We start from the raw sequence: 12,864 nt of genomic DNA, 5'->3' as shown, positions 1-12,864 counted from the left end.
CTGAAGAACTCACATCGGACGCAGTGTTCTTCGACTTCACAAAAACATTCGATCGAGTCCCACTGCTCCGCAGGCTCGACTTCTGTCGGGTTCAAGGAGAAATTTTACGCTGGATTAAAGTATTTTTATCAGACAGAACGTTTTGAGTGAAAGTAGGGTCAATCTTCTCTTCTTCGGTGCCGGTCTCCTTTGGAGTCCCTGAAGGCTTCGTTTTGGGATCACTTCTGCTACTGATCTACGTCAGTGATCTTCCCCATGTTCTTTCAAGTCCATGTTCACTTTCTTCGGACGATTTGAAATCCTATGCTCTCCAGTGCTCTTTAAATGAATGTAGACAATGCAAAGCAGTGGTGGTTGGACTAGCACGTTCCCCTAAATGACGAAAAGCACGTCCGTATGCCATACAAGAAAGACTCAGCGAACAGTTTTGTCGTGCTTGGAGAGAATGAGCCAGAAGACACTACGACTATAGATTTAGTTATCTGGCTCTCTTCACACTTATCCTTCATACTGCACATAAAAAACCGGCTCGAGGAATTCACCGTTCCACGGATGATTCGGCGCACCTTCCCCCGTATCACTCTCATAGACTTCCAGTTCTCTATGGGGCCTACTTCAGACCGCAAGAAAGACGTAACCCTGAGCGTGTCCAACGAGCTGCTACTAAAAGGGTTGCCGTCCCTAAATTCCCTGATTATGGGACGCATCTCACAATGCTTGACCGTTTTCCCCTACAGTATATCGAAGCCTCCGAGGCTCTATAGTATCTACGCCCTGTTTGAACAAGGTCTGGCCAGCAGGATTTTCACCGTTGACCCAATTAATACACGGCGGGGACATGCTACGATTGGGCTACATTGTTTTCTCATTTCTGGCAGTTGGTGCGTGATACGGCCTTTCTCCGGCGGTTGTTCACGCTACATCTACTATCGTTCAAATCATTTTAGACGCTTTTTAATGAGTCCTCGTGCTGGAAAGCCTACTGCCCTGAGCTAAGAACTTAGAGAACAGTGCTACACCTTTTTATCTTTTGCCTTTCAGCCGCTGAACGACAAGAAGTCCGACGAGGGAAGCTTGGGCGAAGGCCTCCACCATGTGTATCAAACCGTGAGGTGACATCCTGTCAACACGATCGGATTTGCCGCCGCTGAACACCAGAAGTCCGACGAGGGAAGCTTGGGCGAAGGCCTCCACCATGTGTATCAAACCGTGAGGTGACATCCTGTCAACACGATCAGATTTGCCGGAAAACTTGACTACTGTGAGTAGTAAACTGTTATTCCGAGCGTTTCATCATCCCCTAAGACCTGATGATCACAAGATTCTCCAAGAGAGTGAGACGTAAGGACCAACACTTCAATATTTTGTTCTTTAAGTCTCCCGATATCACCAAACCGATAAAACTCAATCAATGTGAAATGGGTAGTCGGTTGCCTCTCATGCTCACGAAATACACTCACTGGCAGATGGCTTTGGTGTTATCGGGAAATTCTGCTGGAACCTCCGTTACCGATATTCTTCAACAGAATTTACCGCACAAAGACCAACTCATGTTTAAGTTGGTATGATATTCGAGATATCACGGTATGTTTCGTTGACATGGGATGGTGAACTTTCCAGCAACTTTGAGTAGTATGGGCGAGATGGAAGTGGTCAGAGCGCGAATTTACAGACCGGAAGGTCAGTGTTTCGAAACCAACCTCTGTATCTAGACTTCTGTCTAGGCTTGGGCAACCTGGCAGTATTCCAACCATCGTGCTTCCTTCGGGTGACATAGCAGCTAGGCACCGAAAGGGTGTTACAGCTGTACTGTCATTATCCTTGTGAGTAGTACGTTGTGTAGGGAAGGTGACCACATACTGCCGTTACAGGAAAAATTGGTTCGGTTGTAATGTGGTCAGTGCATATCACCAGAATTTCTTAGGTCCAGCTGTACGCATCTCGCGGGCCCTGAGTGATGGTGATGGGAAGAAAACCTGGCCACAATCGATATGCCCACAGTTGTGGCAAGCACGCACCATTTTAAAAAGTGCCACAATATCGCACTCCTGGTATTATCGCAACCAATACACCCACTGGCGGTTTCAACTGAGTTCTATGTGAGCCATTCTCTCTACTGATCCTCAAACGCAGTGGAGTTTGTTTATATGTTTTCTTGGGCTTCGGAGCTGTTGACTACTTGGTTTAAACTGATACTGTCTATCTGGAAAGCTGTTTTTCTGTCTTTGTCTTGTTATGCATACATAGGTGTAACCAGACGAAATCGGTCCATGGGGAAGTTGTGCGTCCTCGCGTATAAAGACATGAAGAAGAGACTTATCGGTTTCGTTGATACATCACTGAGCTGCTATTATCTGCGTGACCTAAATGGTACTCGTGAAAAACAGCCAATAAACTGAAGTGGGTTCAATCCACACCATCGACGAATCCATCACTATCTTCCCACGGCCAGTTCCCAAATACCAACAACTGTATAGGGGATCAGGTTCTCCGGTCTATAGACACCATTCAAGCCCATTGGTAACGCAACTTTTCAACTACAGTGGTGCTCTCTAATACGGCACTCTCAAACAGACAAAGAAACCCCAGGAGGAATCTACTTGTCCCTCGGTTCGCATACAAGTGTTTATGAAATCATCTTGTTTCCGGAGCAAAAAAGTAAGAGAGCCGTTGGAAAACAATACGAAAAGGCCGATGAGAATCGCCACTATTAGTTTGCTCACAGTTTATGGTACTTACTGCGATGGACGAGTCTAAAAAACAGCACCATCTAACACGATCTCTTAGCGTGTCTTCACATCCACGATATATATGAGAACACGGTCCTTAACAGGTATGGGACACAATAAAATCGCAATAAACATTACCCTTATATTGAATGGAGAAATGGAGACCAGTAACCTTAGGAGACAGAGCTATTAAAGTACTCCGATGCAACACTTTAACTTTTGTTCTAATTGTCGCACCAGATAGGTGAGGAAACGCACATCAGCCCAAAGGCGTTCACTCGCCACACTTGACAGTGACGGGACTACTGGATGCGATAATCCGCTTTCAAATGCAGTAGGGAAGCATAGTCTGTGTAACAATGAACAATGAACTACGGTGCACGGGTAAGTTTATCGCAAACTTCTTCCGATCCTGGAAATAGAGTGCCGCAAGTACTGTTATTTTCTTGTCTTTTTTATTCATATATTTTAGACTTTGAAATTAGTGGTGAACATCCATAATCATATCAGAACAGTTGAAACTATATATTGTTTACACTGAGCACGGACTTTTTGAATCACAGAATTCTAAGACCCACACATAGATGGAGTAACCAAGGAAGGCAAGTCCGTTCTTATAGTGAGAAAATACTGCAGCTGTACAAGATAAACAGAGCATTCTTGAGAGTCGAGTACGAAGTATTAAGGGCGACGATAAGATTAGACTCGGAAAAAATGACCGTCTGTATTTGAACGGAGTGCCTCCTCCGCCGCAAGTCTTGATGAAACGTGTGCTGCCAAGCGCGTTAGCAGAGGACGAATGGAAGGCTCAGTGGCCAAGATCACACCTGAAAGACAAAACACGGCATACGGGCTATTACTGGAGCTACCGATGCGTCCGGAAGAAGTGGAATTCAGGCAGATTGTTATTACTAAAATATTGGATAGTAGCTTGACGATGAAATCGTTTTTGGAAGGACAGATACTCAAGGATTGCACTAGCATCCCATCGGGGTTGTGTACAGGGATTTTTCACTGCAGAGATACACGTGACCCTAGTCTTATCCTATGAATTTAGTTGTGTCAACAGGATTTTAGCCCTGTCAATGCAGCCTCTACGAAGCCGTGAGAGCGAAGTTGCTGGCAAAATAATTATCCGACTGCATTCATGATTATCATCGTCGACAGCAGGACATCAGTGTTCAACACCGATGCTTCACTGCCAAACAACTATGATTTATTTGAAGGCCTTATTGTGAAGAAAAGAATAAAGGAGGAAAGGGAAGGGACTTAGTGCTAGCTTAACACAATCATTCCGAGGTGCCTACACCTCCAGACACTCATTCAAGCAATCTGACAACAAGAACACCGCTGACATCGGTTGGCAGCTACATCTTCCAGAGTCTCCAACCAGATACAGTGAGGATCACGCGGTACCCATCCTGGAAAGCGAGTAGCACCGACAGCACCCAAACGCTTTGTAATCTCCGTCATACTCCTCCACCAGATAAGGGGTTGGCCACCTCTACTTCCGTCACCCTGAATTGAGCATGGAAATTAGCACTCTTTTCGGCAAACGATGGTTCGGCATACGTAACACATGTCCGAACCAACGCAGTTTCTGGTGCTGGACACATTCTTCAGTGGAAGTACCCGCTGCACAACCGAAATCTTGCTTTCTAAGCGCCTCGTTACGGATACGCCAAACCACGCGAGCTGTGGTTCTGAGACAACGATTGTCGAACACTTGAAGACTTCTCAGTCCCGCTGCTCGAACAGGCAGTCTCACAGCCATACAACAAAGCAGCTCGTACTGTAGCTTGATACACACGTCCCTTGCGATTCAGACGTACATCATTTTGACGCCATAGGTGTCTCAAGTTAGCAAACACGACCCGAGCCTTACGGATTCGTGCTTGTGGAGAGCTCGCCGTATACTCTCACACGTCCGGAAGTCAGGGAGAGTACAAAGAGCTTATTATGTTCACGAACGTTCAGAGCATTCCTTGGTGGGCAAGCGTGCCAAGCAGAAAAGACCGGTCAACCAAGTCAAAAGCGCCTTGGAAATCCAGGAACACTAGAATGGTGGGTTACTTATAATGTATGGCGTTGCTCTAGCATCTGACGGTGTGTGAAGATTTGGCCACCGCAGCCCCTACCAGGCCGAAATCCCGCTTGCTGCTCTCTAGTCAGTGTTTCACGAGCCACTATAAGGCGACTAAGCACCAGTGACGTAACGACCGGGGTCAAGCTGATCCCCTGTGGTTACCACACTCACTGGGAGCCCCTTTTTGAAAATGATCTCTATCACCGACTCTCACCCAGTTGTCTGGAACAGACTCCTTTCCCCAAATACAGGTGTATAGGTCAGACAAGTACTGACTGAGGACTTCATCCACATCTTTGAATAATGCGGATGGGAGGTCATCCGGACCAGAGGCTCGGTGGCGCTTGAGAGAGCATACGCAGTCACAAACATTCGAAGCCGTAGGCAGTCCCATGGTCACCGTCCAGGGTTCTACGTCACCTGTGGGTCTGTGGTAAATATTGTCACTTAATCGCCATACAACGATAGGGAAGGAATACTCTCGTCAGTCAGTTCAAAGAAAGCGCTACATACTTAAGGAAGACTATTGAGAAAAAGTGCCTTCGAATAATATTGAAGCACAGTGACAGTTGAATCTTTTGGAAACGGAAAATTGGGATGGGCTTGCTACTTATTTGTGAAATGTCCCATGGGTCTACTAGGTTTTTACAGTAAATCCTTGTCGATGGCGCCATTCATAACAATGACTTCTTCCAGGATTTGCTCCAAAGACTGGTAGCAAAGAGAACTAGAACTCCGTGCAACCTGTGAAACTGAGGGCCACAAAACTTTCCACAGATAACAGACCTACCTCAAATGCCCATTTACAAAAAGATTCAACGGTTAATTTGATTACCAGAAGACGAGGAAACATGACCGATCCCACCAATTAAGCAGCTAAGCTCCGTTTCACTTCTACTCTTACCAAGAGGCATTAAATGGAGAACAAACTGCCAAAGTCTACCACCAGCTTTCTCGTGCATTCCAGCACTGTATGTTTGTCGTGTGATGCGTTTGTCAGACGAAATACAGTGACCGATCCACCAATTAAGCAGCTAAGCTCCGTTTCACTTCTACTCTTACCAAGAGGCATTAAATGGAGAACAAACTGCCAAAGTCTACCACCAGCTTTCTCGTGCATTCCAGCACTGTATGTTTGTCGTGTGATGCGTTTGTCAGACGAAATACAGGGAGAACAAACCCATTGTGCTGGGATGTGTAACAAAGAATATGAGCCCGTGTCATCGAGTTAAATCTGGCCGGGACTGGTCGTCCTACGGAAGAAAATGCTTCCCGTTTCACCTATTTGACACATTAAAATCGGTCAAGACTAGTTATTGTCGATTGTTGAGGCCGTTGTAATCTGGCTACGAAGAAGTCAATACGACCTTCGAACTTGTTTGTCGGTCCCAATTTGCCCTCACAATTGACAGTGGCGCGATCTTTTTCTGAGTGAAACTATCGACCCCATCACTACCTTTATTCGAAAAATTCCGTACGTAGCACAGGTACTACGTAATTGGTACAAATCTTCGTACAAATTCGTAATGTTTTAACTTGATGACAATCGCAGAACCCAGGCTTTGGGCACCACACTGTTTTGATAAGCGTTCAGCTGTAGCACCCAGCACCACACTGTTTGTTTTGATAAGCGTTCAGCTGTAGCACCCTTCCGGTGCCTAGCTGCCATGCCACCCGAATGGAGCACGAGGGCTGGGATACTGCTAGGTTGTCCAAGCCTAGACAGGGGAAGTAGAGTGGCAGAGGTCGGCTTCGAACCACAGACCTTCCGGTCAGTAAATTCGCGCTCCAACCACTTGGGCCATCTCGCCCCATTTTGTTTCATAAGGTTTGTTTTGATAAGGTTAACTTGGTTAAGTTATGGGTACAACGTATACATTATGAATAAATCCGATGTTGAGGGGAGAATCAGCTGAAATTCACTTGAATATATCAGTTTTGTAATATTCTTCAACTGAATATGTTACACAAAGGTCGTATTATGCTTCCTCAAGCTATCAAAGTACTTCAAGACTACTCATAACGTCGATGAAAACTGTGGACAGTACACTTTCAGTTTCAGCCTTCCTCTAGTGATTCGAATTTGTTACCAGGTGCACGCTTGCTCACCAATTTCATGCAAATGAGCAGCAAATTTCGGAACACTGGCCCTAGAAGTACCATGTCTGGTTGGAAAAAGCGATCTAATTTGGTGTTCGGAATAACCTTTCATCTCTTACATACAAATAGTCCTTTTGAGGAGAAGGTGCGGAAAGCAGTTCTCAACGTCCGGTCTATTCGGAATGATTTGAGGTTTCCAAGAAGATTCTATTGATAATTGGTCTGGAATTCGCAGGATCCATTCTATGTTGCGAACGTGACATCTCCTTGGATAGACACCGAACCCTTGTCCTGAGTCCTGATGCACCAGATGTTCGGTTGCGGAAACCTTCCGGTGCCTAGCTGTCATGTCAGCCGAAGGTTGCACGAGGGCTGGGATACTGCTAGGTTGCTCAAGCCTAGGCAGGGGAAGTCGAGAGGCAGAGGTTGGGTTCGAACCACAAACCTTCCGGTCAGTAAATTCGCGCCCTAACCACTTGGGTCATCTCGTCCCCCAGGTGTGCTAGGAGTTAGATCACAGTGATTAGCCCTTGTCTTCATATGGCTACCCTCTCTGTCTCCGAAATAACAGGACCTTTTTATGAATAACACATTGTCACCTCTGCTGCATCAGTCACCTCTGTTCAAGTGTTAGTTGAGCTTACGTCCATACACGTGCGGTGGTCAACCGACTTTTGCATACCTGATTGCACCAAGCAAATCATCACTCTCCGAATGTGGAAAGGGGTTTGATAGAACATATCAAGAACAAATAGGTACGTCTGGTCAGGGATACAAACCGTTGACTTCCCACTTACCAGATGGGTGCTTTATCGACTAAGCTACCGAGGACACTTATCCTTATTCAGGTGGACTTCATAGTTGATTCGCCGCACCTCGACCTGACTGATTAACAGTTGATTTCTGCCAGTGTCCTTATTCAACCAGTTTCCACAAAACAGCGTCCGGATTTCAAACTTATGAGACACACTTACAGATGCTACGATAAGGTAGGTTTTCGTGATATCATTTTCAAAACTATGGGTAGTGAATTGCGACGGTAGATAACAGTAGATAACAGTATGAAATCAGCAGAGCTGAATCATGCATTTCTACCTAGGGAGCAAAACATACAATCAGATCTGAAAAGGTGCGACTGGACCATAAAAATCTCGGCTACTCAAAGAAATTATAGCTTAATGCATGAAGCGTAATGAGAGAGCAGTTTACACAGAATCCAGTTCAGTTATCCTATACTCAACCGTATTCAAAGGATACAGTAGTTTCAGCTGTTACAACTTCGAAAACGAAGAATGACAGTTACACATGGGAAGATATTGCGACTTCCTTTACGTCGAAACGCCATCGTTTTTCTCATCAGCTAATGATTGTGATAGATACACATTATGAGATTCGAGGCAGTTGTTCACGTATGTCTGTTAGTAAAACGGGTAACTGATGTTCCGGGTTCCCTCTCACATCTGAGGATATCGCAACTGCACACAGAATAGGGACCAAGACCAGTCATGCGGAAACAATAAATCAATTGCAAAGTACTGTATTATAAGTGGATGTTATCAAACTCAGACAAAACAGTCGATGGAGTTGAGCTCAATTGCTTCCTTCATGTAGTTGTGGATGTAAATGGGGCAATCGGTCATTCCCAACGACAGAAACGAAACTAAGCCATTTCCGTATGTAATAAGCTGAACAACTATGACGTTGTCTGAAGTTTTGCAACTGTAATACTTACAAAGCCTGGATGTCGTTCGGGTGCGCGTTCCGATAGAAGTCAGATTAGGCGACCAGCACTAATCGTTCTAAAGTGATTGCTAGCCGATGTCAGACAAGCGGCCTCTGGATAATTCTTCATTATAACTGGGTCGCATAGAGACATGAACCGTTTAATCCTGGCAACCACGTATCACGGACGCTCATGATCTTTCAGAGGTGTCCTCACATTTGTCGAGACAGTGCATGCACAAAGTTACAAACGATATGACACATTGAACTCATCCGTCAACTATTTGAGTTCAACCTCCAATGGGAGAAACACTCCACCTTTTGCACGTAGGCACTTATTTGTGGCGCCTTTATCTGATGGGAAAACAAGATATCACATGAAAACCGCTCGATTTGATTGATCAAACACATTTAGACTAAAAGAGCGGTGACACGATGCTCAAAAAAACAAGACATGCATTAAAATCTGTTTAGGTTGACACACTCCCTATTCCAACAATTGTACGATGACAACATCAGATGCTACCGACTCGATCATGTCGTAGCGAAGCGGTATCATGGACCACCGCACCAGACTTACCCAAATCACAGTTATTTGATCCAACAATGGTTAGAAAAAGGGGCAGTGGTGGTCGGGCAGTCGCGTAGTTGAATTGACATATCTGTGAAGCGGGAAAAACCGATCAATTATGGAGGTCAACAAACATGCTCTTCGAACGCGAGATGGATCAATTTTATCCACTTTATATTTCGGAAAATCCGTTACTATGTAAGAACACAGGAAAGTAGGGAGTACCGTTTTCCATTGACCTAGGAAGCGATAAGATACTACACACCTCTGGTGAGGGAAGTCACTTACACGGATGACAGAATTTTATCGGTACCATAGAGGGTGAGACGGCTCAGTGGTTAGAACACAAATTTGCTGACCGAAAAATCCGTGATTCGAACCTGACCTCTCCTGTCTAGGCCTGGGAAACCTGGAAGTATTCCAGCCCTAGTGTTTTTTTCGGGTGGCATGGCAGCTAACCACCGAAAGTGTTACAGCTGAACGATTCCCTATTATTACCACACAGGGCAGATGCAATCTCATGATGCCGTGATCGAAAAATAGGGTGACGAATCTCAAAATAAGTAAACAGCATATGTAGCATGGAGGAAAAAACAGGTCTCAGAGTAGACATTCCGCTTGACGAACAGGTGCTCCTCACAGTGGCCCACCCAGTACTAATCAGTGCCTCTCTTTGTCGAATATGCACTTCACACGTGATCCGTCACGCAGTATTCGAAACCCGTCACAAGGCATTAGTGGACCAATGTGTCAATAAGATATCCAAAGCACATTGGAGCAAAGTGATATAGTGTGGGAGAGAAGAAGTAACGGACACGGTACGAACAAAGAGACACCCAACTGGCGAACACATAAACAGACCGAAATCGGTATTCTAGTGATGATGAGATTTCCTTGGTTTTAAAAGCAATACGTGGAGTAATTCGATGTCTTGAATGACAATCCAGAGGGAACATTGGGCGCTCAGTTGAATGACACCAAGAATAGGGAGATTCATGTGGGCCATAAGTGCAATTTGTCTCCATTTGCAATGAACATACATCACGCACCATTTTTTGTCACAAAAACGAAAATTAAAGTGGCTGGAATAAGTAGCTAGGAGTCATTCAATTCAATTCAATTCAATTCATCAGCTATAAACCGTGTGTCATAAGCACATTGGTTCCAGCTGCTACAGTTTCCATCACCGGAAAACCGGAAAGTGGAACATACAACCAAGCGAAGGCGTGTTCAGTTTGTTCGGAAATCGGGTCCACCCTAGTTGAAGGCGATAGCTTCGATGCATGAGCGCCACTGACTGCGATTGGGTCATTTCCGCCGATTTTATGGTGATTTGAGTCCCGGGGTCATCATCCAGGGGGGCAACAAGGAGTCATAATTCACGGAAACCCAATACGAAATTTTCTGCTGCACTTAAAGTCTGCATTCGTAAATTGTAGCATTTGACAGCAACCTGTGAGCTTTCCTGACGTAGCACTACTGAAAATTCACCCACAGCCCACGACCAGTTTCGCGCGATCTCCGAGTTCCAATCAAAAAGGGCGAAACCGGTCGTGGGCTGTCGACGGATTTTCAGCAACCTTATGAGTAGTCCATTACAAAGATATACAAGTATCGCGATATCTGGAATATCGTAGCGACTGAAACATGAGGCGGCCTGGTGCAGCACATTCAATTGCCTGAGAACATCACAAACGAGAGATTCAGCTGGGTTCCAGGTGAGCCACTCGAAAAAAACCGAATTCGTTTGCAAATGAGTGTATATTCTCCAATCAATCTTATTTTCTACTTGAACATCAATAAAGTAAAATTCTCATTTACAGATTTTAAGTTATTGGTAACAAGAAACTAGACCAAATCCCAGCGGGATCTGTCGCTGATGATCTTCAATAACCCGAAGAGGGAAACCGTTAGTGGACTAGTGAAGAGTTTTAACCTAAAAGCAGTGTTGTGTCAAGAAAAGTTACTCACTATTCATCGTCCATCTGTGGCACGCCTTCAGTGCATAGCTGCTACGCAACTCAAAGTTAGCCCGAGGGCAGAAATACTTCCAGGCTGCGTAAGCGGAGCCATCAGAAAAATCCAAGATTAGTTTAGAACCGCGGATTTTTCATAGAATAGCCAACGTGGTATCTCTCGCCGAAGAAAAATACTTAGATATCTTGAATGTCGTGCCAACTGAACCATACAGCGGCTTTCACGAAATACATTCAGTCGAAGAAAATCGTAAGCGAGAGATTCCGTTTGGATTCAGGGGTCACTCACTAACATCAACTTAGTTTGCAAATAAATGTACTTCGCCAACACAAGGTTGACGAAGACTCAGGGAATGCACGGGTCGTGGCTGTCGAAGAGTTTCCCGAAACCTTGAAAAAAGCATTCCATTAGGAAACTGGACCACTCGAATATCGTACCAACTGAACATAAGGCGGTCCTGGTGCGTTTGAAGAATATCGTAAGCGACAAATTCGGCTGAGACTCCCGTAAACAACGGTTTAATTTGCAAATAAGTGTACTAGTCCAAAGTGCTACCTTATTTTTATACCCCCCAGCCTCAGTAACGATGGCTGATTTATCGATTCGGACTTCGGATACTAAAACAGATATGCCATCATTACCGATGCGAAGCAGTAGTGGTAGCCGTAATAGTGATACAAACAGTAATAATACTAAAATAGTAGTAGCAAAAAGAGTAATGATGTTATCCCATTAGGGTGGAGTATCCTAGTGAGGAACAAAATGCAAAAGGGCGAAAAAGTAATGCGAAATGGTTTCGTCTTTGGCGGAGGGGGGCGAGAAGGACCAAGAGGTTGGAGCGCGAATTTACTGACCGGAAGGGTCGTGGTTCAAACCCGACCTCTGCCTCTCGACTTCCCCTGTCTAGGCTTGGGCGACCTGAGCCCTCGCACCTCCTTCGTGTGGCATAGCACCAAGGCACCGAAAGGGTGCTACAGCTGAACGATCGCCTTTGGGGCAAGCGATCAAGAAAGGCGTGGAAACACCTTGAGACGCCATTGAGCATCTGCCGGATATCTCACAATACCCTTTCACAACCTCCTCCAACATGTCATTTAGGGTGGAAGGCTAGCCAGCAGCTGTAACCGCACACATCCCTTACCTCGCACTCAATGTACTGCAGTGGAACTCATGACACGAAGATCCGATGCACCATTCATTTAGCATCCCTCACTTCAAATCGCTAAACGCTTAATTTTATGCGGTGAATTGTTTTCATGCCTCCCTGTTGATCACACTCGGGACAGAATTTACGATGCCGACTACACGGACGTTTGCACAGGACGTAGCCACCATTTGCGGTCATCATTTGCACCGGGTTCTTTTTCTACAACAATCAGGAAGGTCAGCTTCCTGAAAGCAACACCATTTGCATCATTTGCACCGGGTTCTTTTTCTACAACAATCAGGAAGGTCAGCTTCCTGAAAGCAACCACTGAATGCCCGGAATCTATCTACACTCTCAGCTCCGCTGGGTGTTGACCAGGCAGACAACGTCCCCGCGATATGCAGCACGTCGCAGCCAGACCATGTGCGTCAGCATTGGACCAAGTTCAGACAGTGTCCTTCCAATAAAAAGCTTGAGGCCATTGTACTTTTCGCACTCGCACGCACTCGCGCTCTCGCAACCACTTTTTTGG

General features: G+C 45.4%; 2 protein-coding genes across 2 annotated transcripts in view; one reads left to right on the top strand and one right to left on the bottom strand.

Annotated features, from left to right (window-relative positions):
* Positions 1-1,529: 1,529 nt before the first annotated feature.
* The window catches only part of T265_04975 (hypothetical protein), a gene marked incomplete at both ends in the record, with an annotated part of 16,845 nt that continues 5,510 nt past the window's right edge, over positions 1,530-12,864 (bottom strand). Inside the window, 3 exons of the mRNA XM_009169852.1 lie at positions 1,530-1,859; positions 5,030-5,235; positions 9,218-9,299. Of these exons, the coding sequence (XP_009168116.1) occupies positions 1,530-1,859; positions 5,030-5,235; positions 9,218-9,299 (618 nt within the window). The remainder of the gene's footprint in view (positions 1,860-5,029; positions 5,236-9,217; positions 9,300-12,864) is intronic.
* On the top strand, positions 7,263-10,495 carry T265_04976 (hypothetical protein; the record flags this gene model as incomplete). Its single annotated transcript, XM_009169853.1, has 2 exons — positions 7,263-7,412; positions 10,304-10,495. The coding sequence occupies 2 exons, from the start codon at positions 7,263-7,265 to the stop codon at positions 10,493-10,495; spliced, it is 342 nt and encodes a 113-aa protein (XP_009168117.1).

Source organism: Opisthorchis viverrini, assembly GCF_000715545.1.
Source record: "Opisthorchis viverrini unplaced genomic scaffold opera_v5_89, whole genome shotgun sequence".
NCBI classification, from domain to species: domain Eukaryota; kingdom Metazoa; phylum Platyhelminthes; class Trematoda; order Opisthorchiida; family Opisthorchiidae; genus Opisthorchis; species Opisthorchis viverrini.
The sequence above is the reverse complement of the archived record's forward strand: the minus strand, read 5'-3'. Positions and strand labels throughout refer to the sequence as shown.